Below are 26667 nucleotides of genomic sequence, written 5' to 3' on the forward strand. Positions count from 1 at the left end.
TCACTTAGACTGCCCCCTGTTGGTTCCAGAAGGCCCACCCAGATTCAACACAGGTGGGAACAGGACACACACAGGGATCCTGGGAGTCAGGGTTCACAGCGGACCACCTGTAGGGACTCGCTATCACAGGTACCAAATGATTTTGGTTTCAGTAATAGGAACCTTCTTAAAATGTGTCTCTCTTCTTGGCTCACAGATAATCCACAGGGATACTGCCTGGAGACACTAGGAGGATATGGGAAGTCCCTCTAGGGTTAGATGAGGGGCCCCTGGGTTCATTTAAGCAGCCAGCACACAAGGTGGCCCATAGCAGACACTAGAAAAACACCACTGAGCCCAACCATGTGGTTGTGCAGTGGACAGAGTGTTGGACTGGGATGGAGAGGATCCAGGTTCAAAACCGGGTCCCAAGGTTGCCGGCTTAAGCATAGGCTCATCCAGCTTGAGCGTGGGGTCACTGGCTTGAGTGTGAGATCATAGACATGACCCCATGGTCGCTGATTTGAGCTCAAAAGTCACTGGCTTGAGCAAAGGGTCACTCGCTCTGCTGTAGCCCCACCCCCCCAGTCAAGGCACATATGAAAAAGCTATCAATGAACAACTAAGGAGCCACAACAAAGAATGGATGCTTCTCATCTCTCTCCCTTCCGGTCTGTCCCTCTCTCTGACACACACACACACAAAAATATATATATATATATATACTACTGAATAAATATACATCAAATAGAAGAATGAATAAAATGAATAAAATAATAAATATATATCTCTATTTCCCCACTTGTGAAAAAAGTTAGATCAAATCCCTAGTCATTTTGCGACTGAAAATCACTCTACTTCTAATAGAGTTGTCATTAAGTTATGATACCAGTAAATCTATCAAAAAGTCACAACCTATAATGGCCATAGAGTCCTTCAGGCATATCCATTATGATTCTCTTAAGATACACCACCAATAATAAAGAGAACAACTGAAACTTATTTTAAATTAATTTTATTTTTCATAATTTTCTAACACATGGTGTTAGAAAAATGAATTTTGGCACCATGATTTAGAACTTTATTTTTCAAGTTTAACTTTTAAATTAAAACAGTAGCTACAATAGGAAGTTTAAACCTCAGGGAAATGGTGAAAATCAAGGCACAATTTTGTGTACGGTGTGTGTGTGTGTGTGTGTGTGTGTGTGTGTGTGTACGGTGTGTGTGTGTGTTAGGAAAATGATCTCAGAGTGAGATTTTTTTTTAAAAAAAACTAGTAAAAAAAGAGTAAGAAAGGTAAAAATGGACACTAGGCTGGGAAGACAAAAAAGTGACTAACCACCCCTACAAAGAGGGCAGGAGGGGCCGGGGGCGAAAGAGAGGCTCGCTAACTTATCTTCCTGATAAGAAATTCAAGTACTTAACAAAAATTAAAATCATAAAATGTTGCTACTCATCTCAAAGAGAAATTCACCCTCATTATTTTCTAGAATGAAAACCACCACCACCTTGTCTGACCTAAGGACACTTAGTGATCTTAAGACAATATTTAAGAAATGGAAGGCTTGAAAGCTTTTTTCTAACTCTAGTGTCTACCTGATACAATCTACCTTGGAAACTTCTTCGGAAGGAACTCAGAGCCTTATTTCTAATACAAAGGTTAAAAAAAAATAATCTAACAATCTAAAATAAACAAAAATGTTTTCGACTGGATATTCAGCTCACTGTATTTTTGGACTAAGTTTCTAAAGGAAAAACATTAAATACTGTTCTTTGTATCCTGCCAGGAACTACTGCAACACATACCTACAGAGGTGGTCAAAAGGTACTTTACACAATTAATTGCGCACAAATTCAGTTAGAATTCCAGTTTTTTTCGACATTTCAAAAATTGTCAATTTTCACTTATTTCCATGTTAGGTACATGATGACAGATAAAATTCTTTCTTTCCGGATTTTGTTCAATAAGAAAATATCATCAGCCTCATGTGTCCCCTGTACCTTTGTACCTGAATTATTTTTAGCAACTGACGCACACATTCGGAAAACGTGCCATTACCCTCAGAGACCTTAAGGCGAAAAAATAAATAATTCACTGTTCCTTTCTTTCCATCCTCAGTCTGTGGTTTAAAAGGCTCAGAGCAGACATCCCGGATGGATCAGACGATTCCTTTTCCATCAAGTGTTGCAAAGGGGTTGGTCCAAGGGGAAGCTGTTCTGTGGGAGTTTCCTTAAAACACCCCCACGCATCCCCTTCAGGCACAACCGCAGATGTGTTGCGTTCTTCTCGCGACAACGGTCACCCACACAGAAGAGACGAGGGGGACCGCTGACTCAGGGGTCAATGAAGGAGACGGCGATGTACCTGGTCCCGCTCTTCACGGGCAGCCCCTCGTGCAGGTGCGTGAGCCGCCCCGGGTGCATGAAGCTCCAGCCCTTGCGCGGGGACTCGATGGAGCAGTTGTAGCGCAGGAACTTGCAGCCGCCTCCCTGAAGAGACAGGGCGCAGACACGCGTGTCAGCCTCCCGGACGCCACCTTTTACCAAATCCCCACCCCGCCATCTCAGCAGGATCTTCCACGACCAAGGGGGGAAGGCCGTTTAGCCACGACCTAAACCGGAGGGAAACGTAAAAAGGAAAAGAAAAAAAAGCAAAGCCCCACTGACCTGGAAGTCCTCTCCGACGCTATTGAGGGCGATGTTGATGGTGAAGGTGGACGCGTCGTGGTGGGGGCGGAGCGAGCGCTGTCTCTCCGGTGAGTATTTCACCACGAAATTCAATAATGCGAAGCCCTAGAGAGAGGCAGGGTGAACAAAGGGGTCCGCGGATCGGGAACGCCTTCACGTGAGCCCCACTCGTATAAAGACGCGGCAGGGGGCGCGCGGGAGGACCGGGGGAATAGCCACCTTGGTGTAATAGCCCGCAAAGACCTTCAGCGTCACGGGCGCGATGAACTCGCGGATGAAGTGAAGCCAGACGTTCTCCAGGTCGACTTGCTTCATGTGGATGTCGTCGGTGGGGACGTTCTCGTAGCCGCCCGATATACGGCTATCCTGGGAACAGCGGTCATGACCCCGTATAAAGCGTGGTCCATGAGTGGGCCACAATTATACACTTGGAAGTTTTTCAACCCCCAAATCATAAACAACAACAACAAAATTAACAGTGTAATTATGACACACCATCTGTCTGAACGGCAAAAGTATCAAAAACAAATAAACAAAAAAACAACAACAAAGAAATGCTTAGGGAACATGGGTTTGCAAATCAAAAAACACTGCAGCGTCAGTAGACTCCTTCCCTACTGATTTAATGTGTGAACCCCAAAAATAAAAAAGGCCAAAGTGAGAGGCAGCACCTTTTGCTTGAGACCCAAAAGAACAGTTATTCAGGAAACACTGATCCGGGAAGACCCAAATCAGGTTCACACTAGAAGATTTAGAACAGCTGATTTAGAAGGTGAAGGCAGGGGGCGCTCATGAGAAAGGGAAGGGGAGTGATCACATCCATAGGAGCCACTTTTCTACAGGCGCAGATAAACTAGCGACGGTGGCGCTCCTACGAAAGGATGATTTTCATGTCTCGTCTCCTCATTGTACACACGGTTCTGTGGATACAATGTAATCTAAGGTCCAGCCCAAGGTCACTCTGCCCTGTCCCGACATTCCAGAGATCCAAGGAATAACATGCACCAAGTTCTGGGATGGCAGCTCTAACTCCACTTTAAAGTGGCTCCATTTATATTAATGAGTGTGTGTGTGTGTGTGTGTGTGTGTGTGTGTGTTTTACAAATGTATATGTGAGGTCTGACTATAAAGTCAATAAAGTTGATTTCCAAAGCCCTCCCATGCCCCCCAGACAGTGAGTTTTTTACAGTGACCCCTGCAGGCAGTCCTTGGCTGCCTGGTGGGCAGAGACTCGCTGGAAGAGCCACCACCTGACAACCTTTCTGCCTCTGTTCCTCACGTCTCCTTGGCTGCTCCCAAAGCCATTCTCTGAGGCGCTTTCGTTATCCTGCCTGCAACCTGCTGACTTCCAGGGTTTCCTCAGTGCCAGAACTTCTGAGTCCCTGATCACTAATGAGCTGAGGTCCACCGGGAAGCAGACAGAGGCAGGGAGATTCAAGACGGCCACTCCCTGATGGCCTGGCACTGTTAAGAAGCTGGCCCCGACAGTAAGACTTCCCGCCAAGTCTTTGACACTGAACGTGAATGCAGAACTGAATCACACTAAAAGGCATTCCAACAGATTCCCCCCTTCTTGGGTTTCATACAAAATAAGAGCTTTGACAGTCAATCAGATAAACTGAGTCCTGGTATTTTCATCACAGTAGCTCACCGTGTAGCTGTCCCAGGTTCAATTCCTGGTCAGGGCACACAGAAGAAGTGACAATCTGCTTCTCTACCCCTCCTCCCTTTTTTTTTCTCTCTCTCTCTTTTCCCCTTCCACAGCCATGGTTTGGTTGGAGCAAGTTGGTCCCAGGCACTGAGAATGCTAAAAATAGCCTGTGTGTTGAGCAACAGAGCCAGGGCCCCAGATGGGCAGAGCATCGCCCCCTAGTGGGATTGCTGGGTGAATCCTGGTTGAGGCGCATGTGGGAGATTGTTTCTCTGCCCCCTCACTTCTTACTTAAGAAAAATAAATGCACAGACTGAAAAGCGGCCTTGAAACACATCACACAGTAAAGACATGCATTGCCTTACCGTGTCCAGCCTGGGGACACTGACCCTGAGGGGGTGATCCTTTGTAATGACATGTGTAAATGAGACAGTGACGTCCAGACAGATCATATGTCAAATACTAACGTCAGTGGCAGAATCAGACTTAACATCTGCATTCCTGACGGTGCGCTGGCCTGTTTGCGCAGGTCGACTCAGAGAGGGACGGCAGAAAGGACAAGTCCGCTCTGAGTTCTGTAACTGTTACCCCTCCACAGTTGTGTCTTCTGTGTGGAATGACAACTCACGTGGTGTTTCCCTCCGGACCACTGGCCGTAGTGCTCCATTTCCTCCACCAACTCATCACAGGCTTTTTCAGAAAATATGGGAAACCAGAAGACATCTGGGCAAGGCTATGAAACAGGGCAGCACCGTTAGGAAATAACATTCTGTCTTTTCACCAGGAACTAGCATTTCAAAAGCGATGGCACATACTATTCAAGATCCATCTCACGCCAATGTCCTTTTTAAGATATTTGTTCCATATTATTCACATTATGATTACAAACAATACTAGGTTGGTTTTTTATTTTTCCTTTTAACACTTTGAGTCTTTTTTCTTTTTAACATCAGTGAAATCAACACGTGTCTTCAAGTCATAGCCGAGCAGCCACTGTGACGTAGTTTTAATGCCACAGAGAATGGTCATTCATTCTGTCCTCACCTGTGTGTGTGTGTGTGTGTGTGTGTGTGTGTGTACCTGTGTGTGCCGGATGCATACACCCATTTACTTGGTGCTTTTGCATTTGCTGAACTAGGCTGCCCTTTAAAAATGTCTTTTAACATGATTACACTATAATTTGCGACAGAAACAAAAAGTTACTGTGTATCCATCCAATGCACTAGAACATAGAACATCTATGCCTTCATACTTCTAAAATAAGTCTTCAGATATGTATAAAGGAAAACATTCTAAGTAACCAGAAAACATTGTGTCATAGTATTATTGGCAGCATTTTTTTTCTTTCTTGTGGTATACAAAACAAGGAGGTATCTCAGAATCAAAGATGCCTCAGTTCTCTGAAATAAGACAGTAGCAATAGTTTGGAACACTAATCTAAAAGAGAGTTCATTTTGTGAAAGATGTCTCTGAGAAAAGATTCTTGGAGCCCAATTTCTTTTAAAGGTAAAACTTCACTGAAAGAGATCTGCCGATGGGTCCTTATTTTTAGTAGTCTGAGAAAGCTATAACATTGGGAGCCTGCTTTAAAAAACACATGGTCTTAAAAATCTTTGTTCATCTCCACGTTCTATAGTTTTACAGTAACAGTTGTAAAATGAGGAATTAAGCTATGTGAGTTATACCTAGAGGATAGTAGTTTCTCCACTTTCAGAACTTCTTCCTCCAAAGCAGCATTATAGTCACATAGCAAAAAAATTACCACAGTTATTTTTTTCATAGTAATTATTAATACAAACCTGTTCGACTATATTTTCAGTGAAAATCTTTGAATAATCACGGTTTATATATTTTTCTTTCCAGTCCTACAAAAAAGAAAAACATTAATCACACAGATTAAAGCAAATAACTTTACAAATACTTTAATAAAAAATATAAAGTATATGCATTTTAGAAATCGCTTAAAAATTTTATAAGACTGTGTTTTAGACAAAACAAGAGTTCTCAGAAATCAGTTTGGTTTTGAATCTTAGCCTCATACTGTGTTTGATCTTATCTTTCTAGGAAACATAAACTTTTCATTTATGGAGTTTTTTACACCTCAGGATTTTAAAACTTGAGTAATCTTACCGTGATTACATTTATACTCTACATCCTATGCATAGACACAGGGTTGATAAATACGTGTCGATAACTGAACAATAACAAAACCCTACTGACAAAATTGGTAAATATTCATGAACACATGTATCAACTTGAGTCTCACCTATAATTTTATAGTAAATTACTCTAAAATAATCACAAGTTTAAAAAGTGTATTAAAATTTTATTCCTTTACTCTAGTTTTTAACGATCATCGGGTCACTGACGCTTTCACTTGCTTCAGGTACTAAAATCAAGGTGTGGTGCCATGTATTTAAAAAACTGGTCTTCCTCAGGCTGACTCAGGGACGTGACTCTGCCCTTTGACTCACCTCGACACAAGAACTACACACTGCGGTGAAGTGTAGAAAAGAAAGGCTTGTAACCTAAATGATTTTTGGCAAACTTACTTTCTCTAAAACAAAGAGACTTTTAGCAGAACTTACTTTTTCTGAAAGTAAGTTACTCCCTATTGGCCTTGAGGCTGGTTTCCCAGGCTGTGGCCTTGCACTAGCTTTGCAAAGTAGCAGGTGTTCTCAGAATGTTTCTCCCTGAATTAACCCTATAGATCAGGGGTCCCCAAACTTTTTACACAGGGGGCCAGTTCACTGTCCCTCAGACCGTTGGAGGGCCGGACTATAAAAAACAAACAAACTATGAACAAATCCCTATGCACACTGCACATATCTTATTTTAAAGTAAAAAAACAAAACAGGAACAAATACAATATTTAAAATAAAGAACAAGTAAATTTAAATCAACAAACTGACCAGTATTTCAATGGTAACTATGGGTCTGCTTTTGGCTAATGAGATGGTCAATGTGCTTCTCTCACTGACCACCAATGAAAGAGGTGCCCCTTCTGGAAGTGCGGGGGGGGCGGATAACGGCCCGCAGGTCGTAGTTTGGGGGCCCCTGCTATAGATAAACATTGTAAGAAAGCTGATTCACTGCTTTGTTTTACTGTTATACCTTCTCCCCTCCCCATTCCTCAGTCAGTATGTAATTCTCCCTATAAAAGCCAGCCCCAAACTGTGTTTGCCGCCACATTGATTTGAATGACTTAGGTTTCCATGCGGTCTGCATAGCTGGCAAATTAAAGATTCCTAATTTCTTAATTTGGCTAATTGATTGTGTGTCAAGGCATCTGTTGTCTCGCTATCTCGCTGTTCCATCATTAACAACGGTATCTCAACGTCTGCTAAGAAAGCCTTTTCCTAGGTCGAGTGTTTCATTTAAAAACCCAGTGATTTCAAGGGTATATATTAAAGTATGGAGTGACTTATTACCCAACAAGATCCCTTCTTGAATTTATTTAGACCATCTAACACAATTCTTTAGTTTCTCTTTAGGAGGTACAAATAAAAGGGGGCCAATGGGGAAGAATTAAAGTACAGATATAAAATAATTCCGATCAAAATATGTTCTAAAAAATACTTGTTTGAAATATACCTCATGAGGCCCGATTTCGGAGAAGTCCAGATACTGTATATGTCATTCTTAGTTTTGCATCTCAGCTTATACGTTGCTCAGATACTTTCTGATACAGAGAACCAAAGCTGTCTGCAAATTCTTTATTAAGTCTCACTTACAGTATATAATTATAAAGATCAGATGACTCTATTTCCTCATTATTCCCTCTAATATGGATTAGTTTTCTGATTCCAAAATATGGGGGAAAGTTAGAAGCAAATCACCATTCGTAGCGTTTCAGAATCTTTCTGCATTCTTTCCTATGCATCATTATTGACTCTTGAAGTTAAAGAAAAAAAGACTCTAGGATTTTACATTCATTTTTCACTTTAGACCACCTTTCAAACCTCACTGAACAAACTGTGGCTTTAAGTAACTTCTCAGAAGTTCTGATAATGGGGCAGTCATTGACTATTTTGCTACGTATATTCCTCACACGGTATATCCATAGGCTAATTTCCAAAGGACAGAGCAAAGCCACAGGGAGAGAAGCTGCTTTAGCTTCCTTGAGTTATCTGCACACTCTCCAAAGACCAGAACTGTGACCCAAACACCTACAATTCAGGATCTCATGTGGAATAGTTTTTCAGGGCGCTAACATTACCCAAGAAATCAAATAATTCCATTTCTCAAAATAAACAAGAAATTCAGTGTTGAAGTATAAAATAGGTACTGTATTTTTCACTCCATAAGACACGTTATTTCCACCCAAAAGTGGAGGGGGAAATGCCCGTGCATCGTATGGAGCGAAAAATACGGTATTTTATCAAGTATTTTAACACGCCATTTGGTTCAGAATATTTTTTTTCTTCTTTTCCTCCTTAAAAATCCTAGGTGTGTCTTATGGTCAGGTGTGTCTTATGGAGTGAAAAATATGGTAATCCTATTTTCACTATTAAAAAAAAGTGTCTTCTCAAGTCCACGCCTGTGGAGGGTTGAAGATGTGCAGCTGACACGGACTGAGAGTACTTTTCATACACACGAATCTCAAAAAGAGATGCTTTTTCTATTCACTCCACAGAGGATTCTAAAACCATTAACTTGACCATTCCCGGGATGTCCACTACTCCAACACAATAAGACAGAATTCTGATGGGGTAGACTGGGTCTCTGTCGTTTTAAACTTTTACTATTTGCAAGGGAAAACCCCACACGGAAGTCTAAGAAAGATGATTCCTGAAGAGAGTATTTTCCCTTTAATACATGTGCTGACTTGGCTAAAGACAACAGGCCCCAGGAAGACCCCACCCCAAAAAAACACATTCATTCCTGGATGATTCGAGTGTTTTGGCAAAGAAATAATTTTAGAATTTAAAAGGAAATTGTTTCCTCAAGTTAAGACTTTCTTTGTACGCTGAAACCACATACTCTGCAATTTTCTCTGGCTATCTTCGGTACATATTCACAAAATTGTTATAAAATAATAAAATGATAAAATAAAATACATTTTCCCAAACTAACTCTTGCATTTTCTTTCTGAAAACCAAAATATAATATTGTCAATATGTGAGCTACTTGTAAACATTTTTTTCTGCAACTGTGACTAAATATGTGATGGTGTTTTTCAATATGTAAGTTAAATTACTGGAATAAATAAAAGATCTTTCCTTCCCCAAACCTAATATATATCTTAATAAAAAAAGTTCTCTGTCAGGTTTAGAGTTACACTATAGGACATGAGTTATAATCGATTATACATTTTTACAAATGATATAATTTTAAGAATTCTTTTAAATTCTCTTATCACATTTTCATAATCAGCCAATTTATTTTCATCCATTTAGAGTTACAGCAGTGATAGTCAACCTGGTCTCTACTGCCCACTAGGGGGCGTTCCAGCTTTCATGGTGGGCGGTAGCGGAGCAACCAAAGTATAAATAAAAAGATAAATTTAACTATAGTAAGTTGTTTTATAAAGATTTATTCGGGCCCTGGCTGGTTGGCTCAGCAGTAGAGCGTCAGCCTGGCGTGCGGGGGACCCGGGTTCGATTCCCAGCCAGGGCACATAGGAGAAGTGCCCATTTGCTTCTCCACCCCCCCTCCTTCCTCTCTGTCTCTCTCTTCCCCTCCCGCAGCTAAGGCTCCATTGGAGCAAAGATGGCCTGGGCGCTGGGGATGGCTCCTTGGCCTCTGCCCCAGGCGCTAGAGTGGCTCTGGTCGCGGCAGAGCAATGCCCCGGAGGGGCAGAGCATCGCCCCCTGGTGGGCAGAGCGTCGCCCCTGGTGGGCGTGCCGGGTGGATCCCGGTCGGGCGCATGCGGGAGTCTGTCTGACTGTCTCTCCCCGTTTCCAGCTTCAGAAAAATACAAAAAAAAAAAAAAAAAAAGATTTATTTGGCCAAACATAGTGAAAATCCAACATAAAGTATTTGGTAAGTAATTGTTATTATATGCTTTAACTTGCTGTAACTCTGCTTTATAAATTTTATAAAGTAAAGTTATGTCCCTACTTTATAAATCACCATGACTGTGGAACCGGTGGGCAGTTAGAAATTTTTACTACTAACAGAGATACAAAAGTGGGCGGTAGGTATAAAAAGGTTGACTACCCTGAGTTACCAGAAAAGAAGTATAAAATACATACCACAGGATTTTCAAAAATCTGCCAGAGGTCATTGTTATAATGGGAAATATTGTAATTGGCGGTTGATAACAGCCTTCCAAATTCATGTCTATTAGAAATGTACATAAATACACCCTGTATGTCAACAAAATAAGAGTATTAACAACCACAGAATAAAGTGCAAGAAAATATACCACAAAGAAAAAGATATGACATTAAACTCAACCTTTATATTTTCATTCATTAACATGCATTTTTACTTTTCATATAAAGCATGCATGATTGAAAAGGAAAGAAATACAATTTTGATTCGTTATGAATTCAGACACGACACAAAACTAACCGCTACCACTGACTCTCAACTGAAAAAGAAAGCAGAGACAGAATGAACTGTGTCTGCCCCTTTTTCCTTGATCCTAGATGTAGACATCGGGGTAAAATCCTGCTTGAAAGCAGAATTCTTTTTGAGACACCAAAGTGTAATGAATTGTACTTCTTTTGGCTTCTTTCCCTTTCAAAGAAGACATCACATTTTAAAAAGAGAATTCAAATGTCAGCATTCTTTTATTTCATGTCATTTCATTTCAGTCTATTTTATTCTTCTATTGTCCTAATGTTGAAAACTTGAACACAGAAGTTCCTCATACACTTTCAGGCAGTAAAGAAAATCACTCTCATACCCTTGGTTCTAAACCAAGTAAACGTGGCCACACCACCACGGTAAGGTGGTTTCCTTTTGTACCTGCGTGAGTGGTAAAACAGGGTGGGTTAGTTATGAAATGACTTTTAAACATTCAAGAAGAGTGCCCGAATCCCATGTTTATCAAGATGTACTTTATAATCACGCCTACTTCTTCTCTCCTTTAAAAAAACCAACAACTAATGAAGGGGATTTCGGTTTCACTTTCTCATCAGTCAACCACGAAATGTAATCAGCCCAAAGAACGGAGAGTTGAGTACCTCCCAATGCCCCCCCCCCCGAAAACACAGAGATAACAGGCAAATAGATTCAGAACCAATGAGTACCAAGTGGTCACTAAGCTCAACGAAAAGAAGAGCCTTTATGGAACTTTACTGCTAGGCAATATACCTATATGTATGTACACATACATATATATAAACATACAAAAGAACAAATTGTAAACAAAACAAATACAAAATAACAAAACAGAAACAAATAAAAAAATAAATAAAAATAACACCTTTGGGGGGCTGAGCATTTGGAATGTTTCCGGAGTAGGGGAGTCTTTTTCCCTTTGCAAAGTCTAAAATGAAGAGAAGCATTGGGTAAGTTCACCTGCACACCCACCCTCTCAGGTACTCTCAGGTCAGCACAGCGGCAGCCCTTGACGCCAAGCTGGCATTCTGAAACGTCCTTCAGAGAAGACATGCAGAACAGGCAAAGCTTAGAGAGCACACAAAGGAAAAACTCCAGCCCTGTGTGTGTGTGTGCGCGTGTGTGTGTGTGTGCGCACGCACGTGAAACATAAATCCAAGCTCATTCCAGAGTAGAATTTCCATTAGACACAAAATTAAGACAAAGAAAAATGTGGGTGAGAAAGGCCATTCCAGGATGCGCGCCGTTGAGTCAAATTAGCCAAACATGAGCACAAATTACAACCACAGTACTGAAGATACTCAATACAACAGTGCACACAGGCTTTTAGGAGAAACAAACATATTCCAAACCACACATGCCTTATTAAACTAATAATAAAATTTAAAAAAATAAAAACACTTGCCAACTTTTCTGGTTTCTCCTAAAAATTACATTCGCTAAAATAAATTTGAAGACAATAAGCCCATCCTTTCTAAAGCAGAAAACCTGGTGAATAAGTTTTAAAAGACATTTATCCATTTTGAAACACAGATTATTTTCTATAGCCATTTCAGTTTAAAAAAATGAAAGCAGATTTGTAGAAGAGCAATGCAGCATTGATTCTGCAGAGATTGCGTACTGCAGACCTCAGGTCTCTCAGGTTAGTGGTAAGGACTGTGGCGATACTGATGACAAAGTAGGGATATTGATTTTCAGAGCAAAAGTGTGTTCTTAAATTTGTAAACTATCATTTCAGCCAGGTTTACATCTCATTAATTTTCATTCGGCCCAGTTTTCAAATATAGAACGTCAAATGAAAAGTGAAGAGGAATTCTTAAACATGCCAAGCTGATTTGTAACAAATTCATGTTTCTTACTGAATCCCACTTGTTGCTGATGAGTTTAGCCTTAAGTACCAACCTAAGTTTTCAAATGCTTCCTAGGCCAATATTTGCAAATTAGTCTCCACAAGTGTGGCCAATTTTTTCAACACAGAACCAAAAAAATTGGCGAGTATTTACAGATCAGAAAGAAGAGGCACATCGTAAGACGGGGAAAGCAAGCCATTGTCCAAGACCATGGAGCAAGCCATCGATCGCTGCGTCCCCTACCATGTCTCTAGCATTGCGACAAAGAGCCATGTCGGGATCCAGTCTGTCACGAACAAAATAGTTCCTCTCGTTCATCTCTGAGCGGAGCGTCTTTCCTCTAATCAAGTACACGTTAGCCATGTACGGTACGTTCCATATCCCTCTGCAAGTACAGAGAAGGCATTCCAAAATACCACAGATACAAAATAGTGCAGGTTTTATTTTTCGTTTTAAAAGCAAGTGCCTGGTATGTTTTCAGTTTTGTATATATAAAATATTGTATCTAATTATGTGCAAATGACACGCGTTTATGATATCTGACATCTATACACACACACAGATACATCTGATATATTCATATGAAATTATTTGACATACACCACATTTTTTATGAGATAAATCATTACCTCCATAGATAAACTTTATTGTGTGGTTGATGACATCTGTTGGGCACTTTGGCTGTCACCCCTCACTTATTTGTTACAGTTAGAGTATAATATTCTGCTGTACAGAAGGTGTTTCCATTTAAGATTAATCAGTTTGTTAGAAAAAAAAATGATGACATACACTGACTACCCAGGGCTGATTTGTAACTTCACTTCCCGAGTCTACACTCAGTGACTTCACATTAGAAGCTTGAAATCAGCCGTGCCAGCAGTATTTACACCACAGAAATTGGCAAACACTACAAACCAGGACATCCTCCAACCCCCAGAACCAGCTGTTAGACATTTCACCAGCATCCCGCTGAAGAGAGCCTAAAATTCTCCTGAAATACATTCTCTTGAAATTCACTAAGCCATCTCAGATTTTTGTAAAATAAAAGAGAGAGAAGATATGAAGAAATATAGGCAGAAGAGCATGGAAGGCACATTATTTTGTCCTTCATTTTTCACACAGACCCCCTTCTCCCTCTGAACATGACTCCCTTGCTAAGAATAGTGTATGAAAGAATTCGCCTGAAGGGAGATATATATACACACACCAGTTGTTTTCAGAAAATAAAAAGGTAAGATCCTGACCTCCCCCCCCCAAAAAAAATGTACATATTAAAACAAATATGATTTCATTTTGTCTTACTCGATGAGCCTCAAGAGACATGGTCATAAAAAAATAAACATTGTGACATCTCAATTCAGAAACTATTCACTGGCCAAGCTCAGTGCTTCCATTCTGAAAGAAAACACACGTGCTGTGTAGTTTTTGTAACATGAAGTGTATTCATGTATCAACTAGAAGAAAAACCTGTATCTTATTCTTACCCTCACACTTTAAGACATGTCCTGAGATGGGACAGAAAGTCACTCATACCCACAGCAACGTAAATAAAACATGAATTCTCTATTCCACCCCTGGGAACCTTTATTTCTACTATAACCTCAGACAACACCAGGCATCTGGTCTATACAAACAACCCCGGGGCCAATATAAGTACTTAGAACACAATCTTCATAGTGTTTGCTCAGCTACCATGCTTCTTAATTGCAGCTTACAAAGGCCTGTACCATATTTCTATCACTCAAGTTTACTATTACTGTTTTTACTACTACTATTTTCACAAACAATATATCATATCTTTTTCTACTGTCCACTGTTGAACAAGCAGTGTGTGATTTTTTTCCCCTCAATTTAAAGGCACATAGTTGAGTCATGAAAGAATGTTTTCCCTTTTTAACTGGGCTGACATATTTGAGCCACCAGGCAAGGCATTGAATGTCTCAGTCACTCTGGTCTTTGTATGAGAAAAAGGATGACAGTCTTTGACAACATTACCTTAGAAAAAAAACAGGATTTCTATTGCAATTATTTTTTTAGTTTAAAATAAGTATCAAATGTTATCTCTGAAGTAACTATCAATCGTGCACACACTTTGCAACAAGTATTTTCTTTTCGAATTCTAGAAAATGAAATCAGATATTGGTGAAATAATTGACTTTAAAGCAAACCATTAGCTATTTTATCCAGAAAATGCTACAAGTTTTTGCACATAGGAAATGTGGGAAGAGTCTGACTCACAGTGTTTTTGTTTGTTTATTTATAAGTTTTAAAAGGTATGAAAACAACCTTTGTCTTCGCCACTAAATGAATTAGCTAAAATAATTTTGCTTTCCAAACTTTTAAATAAAGAATATTCTTCCTGCCTGGCCTGGGGTGGCACAGTGGATGAAGCGTCGACCCAGAATGCTGAGGTCACCAGTTCAAGACCCCAGGAATTGCCTGGTCCAGGCACATATGAGAAGCAACTATGAACTGTTGCTTCCCGCTCCCCCCTCACCTTCTCTCTCTCTCTCTCTCTCTCTCTCTCTCTCTCTCTCTCTAACATCCATGAATAAAATATATAAAAAAATAAAAAATATTCTTCTTCTGATAACTGATCAGAAGACGGCTACCCATGGAAACCGTAGATTGTCCCGTGGTTACTTCTCACAACTGTGAGTTTGTTCCTTTGAAGATATAGAATTTTAAGAACATTTAAAAATAATAATAATAATACTTCACACTAGTATTTTAGGATCCCAAGTCTTTTCCAGGTTTTCAAATTTCTATTCCACATAAAGAAAAAAGAGAGTAAAAAAGAAAAGAAAAATCAAGAAAGATTGACAAGACCCCATCTCCAGGGCACGGTGTCTTACAAGAAAAGATGAACTTCAGTGACTTACACTCTGTTCCCTTGGACAATGTCGACGTAATCTTCGGACCGAGCATAGTACCCGTCGGGGCTCAGCGCGCCCCAGAAGTTGGACCACAGCTTTCCGTGGCGAGTTACAAGAGGAGCGATGATCTTTCTACAGAGAAAGAAAAAAAGAAAAATCCCAGGTAAGTTTGTTTTTTTTAAATGGCCACAAATGTGTTCTGAACTTAGCATGACACATAGCAACAGAGGCTCCCTGAACACTCACATAGTTAGTCCGGACAACTCAAGAGTAAAGCGAAAGACATTTCTTCCTAACAATTTTTCTTAAATAAGTTCACCGCTGATTTTCAGTATTTCTTAAAAACAGTCACAAAAGGAATTCATTCTGTGAATGAGAGTACTAAGAAGGACTTCTAAAAGTCCCTTACCTATGTCCAAAAAGTGAAACGGCCTCTATTATGTAAGTATTTCAGAACCTACACTACATAAAATCAAGCATTTTTGTTTTGTTTTTTTATTAGAGAGACATAATAGTCCCTGGCGATGATGGTATCCAATATCAATCTGCTGAATAACAAATGAATGCTGCTGGGCAGAAATGTTTGTAAACAGGCTTGTTTCCCTACAGTTCAGTCCTGAATTACTTTCAAGTTTGTTTCCACTTTACAACTTTTGAAACCAGCTGTGCTCACCCTGGCCACAGGGCACGTTTTCCGGGCTCTTGGCTCTTTAACTATGTTAGAAACCAAAGGAGAAGGTAGCTGCTCTGGCGCTCTAACTGCCCACCAGGAAACGGTCCCTTCCGGACATCTTCCAAATAAGGTGACCCACAATCTGAAGCACCTTCTAGAATATTCCTTTCCAAGTAGACTGCGTGGCGCACAAAACCCCTCCAAGAGAAAGCTTACGGACCAGCTGCTCACGAGAAGCCTCGTCCACAACACGCCGACCGTGCCAAGACCCGGTGTGCCCTCGCCCACAGAAAAGTGAACCCTGCTCCATAAAATACCCAACACGCGAAATAATACGTCCGGCTTATATTTCCTGGTGCCCGTTAAAAAAAAAAAAAAAATGAAACGTTCACCCAGAAACACTTCTATTTTGATTTGTTTAAAAGACCGAAAGAACAGGTTAGAATCCATCTGTCATGGTTAAGAAATCACTCAATGTCAGTCATCGACAAGATCAAATATTTTATAGAAAAGAAAAATCTTGTCATGAAAACGCCCACTGCCGCCCAAAGATCGATGGGCCAAGAAAGGCTGAAAAAGCAAAGTCCACCCGAGTGTCATTTGCTTTGAGTGGGAAGGACAGGAACTTCCCCGCAGCGCAGGGTGACGAGCTGCACTAAACAGCTGAGCACCTGGCGCGGCAGGATTTGGAGCAGGGCAGTCAAGGGCAGAGGTGAGAGGAGGGGGGAATACAGAGCTGAGACGTGACCCCGCCCGCCCCGCCCCGCCCCCCCGCCCCGCCCCTCCAGCCTCCTGTCAACTCCACCGACTCCTACACGAGTCTGGCTGGATATAAACGCTTTACAGATACTACTACAGGGGTCCCCAAACTACGGCCCGCATGCGGCCCCCTGAGGCCATTTATCCAGCCCCGCTGCACTTCCAGAAGGGGCACCTCTTTCATTGGTGGTCAGTGAGAGGAGCATAGTTCCCATTGAAATACTGGTCAGTTTGTTGATTTAAATTTACTTGTTCTTTATTTTAAATATTGTATTTGTTCCCGTTTTTGTTTTTTTTTTTTTTTACTTTAAAATAAGATATGTGCAGTGTGCATAGGGATTTGTTCATAGTTTTTTTTATAGTCTGGCCCTCCCACGGTCTGAGGGACAGTGAACTGGCCCCCTGTGTAAAAAGTTTGGGGACCCCTGGTCTACTACATGCTTGGATCCGGGAGCATGTCCTGTGAGCCTGATCCTTTGATTATGAACAGAAAGTTACGAAACTGGAGAAATAACCAAAGTTCTACTGGCTCTCTACTGATGGGGGAAATTCTGTATTTTATAGGATGTAAAACATTAGGTTGATATGCAGGGGGATATATGTGAAACGTATTGTATGAGTTCATTAACAGTTCATGAGAAGAATTAGTAAGTCCCTACACCAAGTGACATATCATAACATCTAAGTATTATTAGGAGCACAGGTATAATGATACAGTATTGAATTTCAATCAAATTCAGAAAAAATTAGCAGGGCAATTTCAAGAAAATATTACTGAATTCCACCCCATTTTAAAAATTAAAAGTTATAATCCTACTCCATATGCTTTTCCTTATGTGATGATTAACCTATATGTTTTGAAAAATTACCTGTAATGTATACTTATTTTAGCTAGATAAGTATCTGTTCATAGCTAGACAGCGGGGCCATACATACAGATGAACACTGAGGACTCAGATTTATAGGTGGTGTCTTTTTTCCCGTTCCAATTCAGTTCAGTGAAAAAAGGCACAGACCGGTGATAATTAGTTCTGTTCTAAATAAAACCTCAGGTCGAACTGTGAAGTAAGCTGTACCTCTCAAACATCGAATTCTAAGAACCACCGCTCTTTGTTTGCCGTTTAAGTTTTTAGGTCAAAAGGTTTTATGAAATTCTTTAAAGAAATCTACAGAGCCCTGGCCGGTTAGCAGAGCAGTAGAGCATTGGCCCAGAGTGTGGAAAGTCCTGGGTTTGATTCCCAATCAGGGTACACAGGAGATGTGACCATCTGCTTCTCCTTTTCTCTTTCTCTCTCTTTCTTCCCCTCCCACAGCCATGACTCGAATGGTTAGAGGAAGTTGGCCCTGGGCACTGAGGATGGCACCATGGCCTTGCCTCAGGCACTAAAATAGCACAGGTGCTGAGCAACAAAGCAGTGGCCCCAGATGGGCAGGACATTTCCCAGTAAGAGGCTTGCCAGGGGGATCCTTGTCGGGGTACATGCAGGAGTCTGTCTCTCTGCCTCCCTGTTTCTCACTTAATAAAATGTGTGTGTGTGTGTGTGTGTGTGTGTGTGTGTGTGTGTACATCTCCTGTGTACCCTGATTGAGAATCAAACCCAGGACTTTCCACAATCTGGGCCAATGCTCTACTGTTCTGCCCTGCCAACCGGCCAGGGCTCTGTAGATTTTTTTAAAGTAGAATTTCATAAAAACTTTTGACCTAAAAACTTATGGCAAACAAAGAGCAGCGGTTCTTAGAATTTGACATTTGAGAAGTACACACACACACACACACACACTATTTTAAATTCCAAATTTTACTGGTATCAGATATATCATAATTTCACCTATCTTTAAGTAGAAAAACAGGCCAAGAACAATCGACAAACATCGCATTTGTGATTGTAACTAATACCACACACTTCTAATTTTTATTAGGTTATTTTATAGTTGACTCCTTTAAAAAAAAACTAGTTAATTGGAATTGCAAGTTTTTAAGGTGAGTTCCCTCCTTTTGCTCCTTCCTGCCTGTTCCTTCCACAGGAGTCAGAGCAGTGTGTCTGTACCAACCAAGGCCATGACCATCATTTCAAAAATAAACTGACATCCAACTTTATACAGTACCTGTTCTGTTCAATCAAAATTTTTAAAGTCCTTGGGTTTGTCAAGACCACATCTGCATCCACACTGAAGTAATAATCGCAACTGTCATCCTGGCGGCAAAAGTCCCTGACGTTGCAAAAGAAATGAAAGAATTAGGAAAAATAAATGTCGCTGTAGAAAAATGGTCATTTATATCTTGTATGTAAAAATAAAGTTTCTCTCACATAGTTCTCTAATCAAAATATAGTTAAGACAATATCCAAAAAGATAAGTATTATCTTAAATTTCAAAATGGTCATTTTATCCACACAGACAGATCCACACTAAAACCTTTAGGCCTGGTGAAATATGTTCTCAGCCAGAAAATATTTTAGCACACAAAACAACCAGTCAGAATGGCAACTTAAAATTTAGAAGCAAATCCTCTCTAAAAGGGAAATCATTTACGCCAATGAATTTATTAGTAATATTTTTTTTTCAAAAATACCAAAAAGTTTTTGCACATGTGTCCATACACACAACAAAATCTTGTATATCCACCAATTCAGTTTTTAGGGAATTTTGAACATACAAGTCAATGACATTGTAGGGATTAACAGTTTCTGAACTTGATTTGTGTGAATTCTTTCTAAGCTGGTTACTCCTCACATCCTACCAGGGACACTGACTATAGTGTGTGCTTTTCTTGGAAGAGTCCGTAGTGTCCTATCAGGACACCACAGAATAAACCACTTGTGACACAGGACATTTTTCCCAGTATTACGGTTTCTGCATTTGGGGTCCCCCTTTCTGGGTTCCTGGGTATCACTCTGAAGTACTGTTGAGGGTGTATCTTCCCACCACATTTGTTTCTAAGCAACTGTCCAACGAGCACACCAGGAAGTAAAGTAGTTAAAGCTGTACAAGTAATTTTAAACAATAATTTTTGAATGTAGACCCAAGGATTCTCCAATAAACAAGTTATGGAACCATTAGTAAAAACATATCCCTCATCCCCCACACCAGGCAGTAGCCATGACACGGGGCACCAAGCTATCACAGCACAAAACAAGAAGCCACCATGACCGCCTGAGCAGGCGGTGGCACAGTGGACAGAGCATCGAACCTGGGATGCTGAGGGCCCAGGTTCAAAACCCAAAGGTCCCCGGCTTGAGCACGGTTGTACCAGCTTGAGCACAGGGTCGCTGGCTTGAGTGTGGGATCGTAGACATTCCCCATGGTCACTGGCTTGAGCCCAAAGGTCGCTGGCTGAAGCCCAAGGTGACTGGCTTAAACCTTAAGTTACTGGGTTGAACCTGGGTTGCTGGCATGAGCAAGGGGTCACTGACTCAGCTGGAGCCCCCCAGTCAAGGCAAATATGAGAAAGCAACCGATGAACAACTAAGGTGCCGCAACTACAAGTTGATACTTCTCATCTCTCTCCCTTCCTGTCTGTCTGTCCCCGTCTGTCCCTCTTTCTCTCTCTGTCTCCTTTACTAAACAAAAAAGGAAAAGCCACCACGACTTACCAACCTTTCCAATGGCAGCTATTAACCCACTGCCTGGGATATTCAATTAACATCTATCAAATAAAAGTTTGTTGTTGCAATTACCAGAATTCTGTTAGTAATCTCTGAAGTATTCAAAGGGCTAAACAAGGAACCGAAATATTTCTTTTGTTACCGTATATGCTAGATGAGTTGGCAACTAGGATGTAGGAATATCTTCATTTCCCACTCAGTCTAAAACACTTACTTTTATCACACAAAACCTTCATATAGTAAACATTTAAATCACTGCTTACATAAGCCATATATTTGTCTGAGTATTTTTTTAAAATCCTTGATCTGAAGTTCAATTACTACTTTGACTAAATATGTGGACTGTTAGTCACTAAAAACAATGTAAAGAACTTCCACGACCTTTGATGTACAGACACAGAGTCTGACCCAGCGGTGTTCGGACGCGTGCGCACAAGCACACACAGAACTGAGACATTCAAGTTTAGGGTTCTCTTTTTCCTAAAACGTTTTTTTTATATTGATATATATATATTTCTTTAGAAGAAATTGTTTAATTTAAATTTGTTAAAACATACATTCCCATGTTTCTGGCTTCGGCTTGACTTAGATCTTCTTCTGGTCCAACGATTTTTATCGTACTGATTTCATGTTTAGCTTTATCAAAAAATACCTTGATGTCCTTTTCATGATACACTTCCTGTAACATATTAAAAAAACAGAAAATGAGTGAGAAAATAAGACAATCCGATGACTGAAGTATTCATACGTAGGGATGGTTCACATTCAAAGTGGTGAATTCCACGATTCACCTATTACAGACAAAAATAACCAAAGTAAATGTGTTCTATTTAAATGTCACCTGGAATGTTACATACGGAATCTAAAATAGATACATATCAATATTTTTACGGAGAAGATACTTCAATATTATTTTAACATTTACTCCTAGACAGATACTGACATAATATTTAAATTCTGGATGCTATAAAGTGTTTCTAACTGGGGAGGCAGAAGAGGGGGCATGGCTTATGGGCTGACAATGTTAGACATGTGTTATATCTATTAAAAATGTATATTAAGCCTGACCAGGCGGTGGCACAGTGGATAGAGCATCAGACTAGGATGCAGAGGACCCAGGTTCAAAACCCTGAGGTCACCAGCTTGAGCCCAAGGTCGCTGGCTTGAGCAAGGGGTCACTCGCTCTGCTGTAGCCCCCAGTCAAGGCACATAAGAGAAAGCAATCAATGAGCAATTAAGGTGCCACAATGAAGAACTGATGCTTCTCATCTCTCTCCCTTTCTCTCTATCTGTCCCTCTCTGTCTATCTCTGTCACACAAAAAAGTACATTAAATCTAACAGATAATTATCTAACTTTTAAATAATTGCTTTATAAAATAAATATTTCAATATTCTGTGAAGCTAGAGAGAAAAAAATAATGATTACACATAAAATTGTGGTTTTATAAACACAGTGTTTAACAAAATTTATTGTGGGAAAATTATCAACACAAAGTCACCAAATTTGTTTCATTTAAACTGTGCTAAAACTTCAGTAAGTTGAGCTATAGGAAATGGTGATATTGTTGACCTACAAAATGTGTCAGGTTCATGAAGATTATCCTAGTATTATGCTACTTGTTTCTAGACTCTTATGCTTAGGTCTTAAAAAGTCAGGGCAGTAACTACTCCAACCACCATAATTTAGTTCAGTGAATTTTTTGAGGCACCAACAGATAACAAATCATTCCAAGGATAATCAAAAAATACTTTTTTACATAAAATAGTCATTTCTCAAATACTTACTTTGTTATGAATAAAGACTTTAAGTGCTTCTTTTGGGTAATCCAGTGTCAACAATATATCCAGAAATCGAGATAGGAAAGGAGTTGGTTGCTCAATGAAAACACCTATTGTTACATTTGGATACACCTGTATTTTATAGCAAACATAAGAAAAAGAACTATCTTTACTGTGGTTTCACTGTACATTCTATTCAAGTCTTGCTGAGAACACCACCAAACATACTCAAGTATCAGTTCCTTTCTGCTACACTTCAATACCCTGTGGCATTTCTCTAACACTTGAAACACATTTTTGCAGATCCCATCAAACTGACTGGGATTCCACCAGAGCTTGGCATTCTGAATTAGGTTTAAGGAGGAAGTCCACGATCAGACTTATTACATGGCTCTAATTAAGGATATTGCCTACCTTGTTGTACCTATATTTATCTATTTTCTTAAATGCTCTGGGTATGTTTTAAGGGATGTTTATCTTTCATTCATTGTATTCCAACCTCTGAACTATCCATTGTATCTACCAGTCCTTGGGGATAAGGAATATTTTTAAAAATGCATGAACACAAAAAAGAAAAAGTGTATATAGTGAAAAAAAAGGAAAAAAAGAAAAAAGTGAATAAAAAATAAATAAATGAAAGTTTCTGCTTGAAAACTTATAAATGGCCAGGGAAGCCAGAAGCCTACATAACAATGTATGTTACATGTAGTAATAATATTAGCAGAACTATATGGAAGACTACTTTACAATGCCATTTTAAAACCATCTTTTAAAGCTTGGATTTAAGTATTAAAATTTAAAAAAAAAACACAGATGTTAAATGCTGCATTTGGTTACCTCACACACTCCTTCGTTACCTGGATTATAACCTAATATTTGTCAGCACTGAAGTACACCTTGGACAACAGAGTATTTCTTTATCATTCACTCACTCACCCAACTATTCACTAATAAGTGAATAAACAAATACAACCAACTAGAGAGAAACTACCACCTAGTTCTTAATACTAAAGAAATAACTACAAAGTGGATCACAACTCTCTTATCAAATGAGATAATACATTTCATTTAAATCCCATAACCTTAAAGTTACTTATGACACCAAACTTACATGTGAGAAAAATGGAAGTTAGAAAAGTCAAGCAACTGAGAACACATAGCTTAGTAGGTAAAGAGTGAGGCTTCACCATGCCACACCCCATTACCTAAGTTCACTTTTATATACTAATGATAACAACAACAGTTAACATTTACGGAAGGCTTAGCAATTCATACGTGTATAAACTGATATACATTAAATGCCATTTTATATATTATACATAATATATATGTATGCATGTATGTATGTGTACACACACACATACACACATGAAATTTCATTTATTCATCCTGCCTACCCTCTGAGATGACCACTTTTATTTTTACATATAAAGAAACTCCCCTATGGCCCAATCTAAGAATACAGTAGGCCCAAGGTCTAAACTACCCATATAATTGTAAGTTTTATATCAATATTGCATAAAAACTACATATACAAAGCATAAGAAATTTATTCTGTATAACAGAATGGTCTTCCTTTCTAATATACTTTAATATAGACTGTAAAACAAAGTAGACTAAGTAAAAATCAAGTTATTTCCTCCTATATGCAAAAGAAAATTTTAATACAAATACATTTCTTTTTTTTTTTTTTCTCTCTTTTTTTTTTTTTTTTTTTTTTTTCATTTTTCTGAAGCTAGAAACAGGGAGAGACAGTCAGACAGACTCCCGCATGCGCCCGACCGGGATCCACCCGGCACACCCACCAGGGGCGACGCTCTGCCCACCAGGGGGCGATGCTCTGCCCATCCTGGGCGTCGCCATATTGCGACCAGAGCCACTCTAGCGCCTGAGGCAGAGGCCACAGAGCCATGCCCAGCGCCCGGGCCATCTTTGCTCCAATGGAGCCTTGGCTGCGGGAGGGGAAGAGAGAGACAGAGAGGAAAGTGCAGCGGAGGGGTGGAGAAGCAAATGGGCGCTTCTCCTATGTGCCCTGGCCGGGAATCGAACCCGGGTCCTCCGCACGCTAGGCCGACGCTCTACCGCTGAGCCAACCGGCCAGGGCACAAATACATTTCTATCCTTGCATGTAAAAAAAAAATTATGTCAATAAAACCAAACAGAGAGAAAGTATTAACTCCTCCTCCAGGGCACAAAACTTCTTTCTGCAAAAAAGATCAGGATCTATTTTTACACACCGTCATAACGCAGTTTCCTTCAGAAACATTCTGGTGTTCTTTCCAGGTAGGAAACATTCGGTTTGTGATTTGAGAGACTGGCTAAAAATCCTAATTTTCAAGTTGAAGAGGGCTCTCCGCAAGAAGCTCCTCAGTGCGTGTGGAGAGGCGGAGAACACAGGGTCTGCAGACCTGGGAAGGGGAGCCATGGAAACGACCCTCCCCCGAACGACAGGTGCAGGCGGCGCCTAAGCTCAGGGGCGGGCAGAGATACAGCGGAATGCTCCTCCACGGGAGTAAGAAAAGACAACGTAACTGCCATCTGCGACAACGTGGAGTGACCCTGAGAACAGCGTGCTAAGAAATAAGCCAAATAAGTCAGAAGACGCCAAGAGCCAGACTATTTCAGTCCCATGTGACCGAGAAATTTAAAAGCAACAGATGCACAAAGAACAACAATAAACAAGCACTCATAGCCACAGACAACACCAGGGCGGTTATCAGAAGGGAGGGAGGCGTAGTGGTAATACAGGGGTGACGGGGGTCAAATTACACGGTGACAGAAGAGGATCTGACTGGGGGTGGCGGGCACACAATGCAGTGCACAGGTGAGGTGCCACAGACATGTGCCCTTGAAACCTGCATGACCTCATGAACCAATGTCACCCCAATGAGTTTCATTTCAAACAAAATGTGACACAAGGAAAGAACTTTAAAACTAAAAAGCTCTTAAATGTGCATGAATTACTGAGAGGCAGAGAAAGCCTCTCAGATACTGATAAGAACAGAAGCTATTTAACTCAGGCGATTTGAGGCTCCACAGTGAGAGTGGGTTGCATTTTCCCGGCCCCAGGACGTTATTGGGAAGTTTATTTTTGTCTATTGGCTCTACTTATCGGGCATTCTGCAGACAGTGCACTTAGGGTGAAGGAAGATTGGCTCTATTTATCGGGCATTCTGCAGACACTCATTGCACTTAGGGTGAATGAAGGAAGGAATCAGCCCTAATGCTCAACGTCATCCCTCAAATTCGTACCAATAACAGACTTCCCAATTAGAAGAGCAATTTTTTGGAAGAAAACTGTTATTATCCAATATCCTATAACTGCTCTGGTTGTTGATAGAAGAATTTATAAACACATTTTACAGATAAATAATTAACATTTCCAATTGCTCATTTACCCTCAAAGTGTAAATGTAAAAAACTACGGTATAAATCTCTATAAAATACATACAGGGGTGAGCAAAAGTAGGTTTCCAGCTGTGTGAGTACACGAAACACAGAGTTTTTCTTGCATTATTATTATTGTATTATTTTCCATACAAACAACCATAAGCCAACAACGGCCCACCTGGGATATGTAAGTACTGCTGCGCCTGGCACATTCGCTATACAGTGAGATCCAGGCAAAATCGCACGGTGATCAAGATCACAGGGTGGGGAGTCAGACTGCCTCAATTTAAATCCCACCTCCAACACAAAAACATTACACACCCATTAGCAGGTTACTTAACCTGTATGGACCTCCGTCTTTTCATCAAACACCTTGGTCAATAATACTAGCTACAGTACTGAAAAGAAAATAAGAGGTTTAAATGAGTTCCTCCATGTACAATACTTTACATCAGTGGTCCCCAACCTTTTTGGGGCCACGGACCGGTTTCATGTCAGAAAATATTTTCACGGACCAGCTTTTAGGGTGGGATGGATAAATGCACAAAATAAAATTATGCGACAGGTGTAAAAACTGTGGTATTTTTAAATATAATTGTCAAACTTACGAGACAAGCGTCAAGAGTGAGTCTTAGACGGATGTAACAGAGGGAATCTGGTCATTTTTAAAATATAAAACATTGTTCAGACTTAAATATAAATAAAACAGAAATAACGTTAAGTTATTTATTCTTTCTCTGAGGACCGGTACCGGTTTGCGGCCCGGGAGTTGGGGACCACTGCTTAACATAGTCCTTAGTTACAGAACATATTATTTTAAAAGTGAATTTAACATCAAGCGCCAATCAAATTAGTCAGTAAACACGCCGAGACCTGTAACCGCTTTCTCCTCAATGCTTTTAC

At 40.2% G+C, this 26667-nt stretch overlaps 1 protein-coding gene across 2 annotated transcripts in view; it reads right to left on the reverse strand.

The window, feature by feature from the left end:
• Positions 1-1047: 1047 nt before the first annotated feature.
• Positions 1048-26667, reverse strand: part of PLOD2 (procollagen-lysine,2-oxoglutarate 5-dioxygenase 2) — a 93577-nt gene continuing 67957 nt past the window's right edge. Inside the window, exons 9-20 of one of the 2 annotated variants that reach the window (XM_066347262.1) lie at positions 22381-22506; positions 21152-21273; positions 19096-19200; positions 15564-15689; positions 12925-13066; positions 11697-11759; positions 10516-10629; positions 6118-6183; positions 4947-5051; positions 2887-3033; positions 2647-2772; positions 1048-2469 (exon numbers count right to left, since the gene is read on the reverse strand). In XM_066347262.1, the coding sequence (XP_066203359.1) occupies positions 2314-2469; positions 2647-2772; positions 2887-3033; positions 4947-5051; positions 6118-6183; positions 10516-10629; positions 11697-11759; positions 12925-13066; positions 15564-15689; positions 19096-19200; positions 21152-21273; positions 22381-22506 (1398 nt within the window). In that variant the 3' untranslated portion in view covers positions 1048-2313. The remainder of the gene's footprint in view (positions 2470-2646; positions 2773-2886; positions 3034-4946; positions 5052-6117; positions 6184-10515; positions 10630-11696; positions 11760-12924; positions 13067-15563; positions 15690-19095; positions 19201-21151; positions 21274-22380; positions 22507-26667) is intronic. The other variant, XM_066347263.1, reaches the window with a different exon arrangement.

The sequence above is a fragment of the Saccopteryx leptura genome, chromosome 8 (assembly GCF_036850995.1).
Source record: "Saccopteryx leptura isolate mSacLep1 chromosome 8, mSacLep1_pri_phased_curated, whole genome shotgun sequence".
In the NCBI taxonomy this organism is placed as follows: Eukaryota; Metazoa; Chordata; class Mammalia; order Chiroptera; family Emballonuridae; genus Saccopteryx; species Saccopteryx leptura.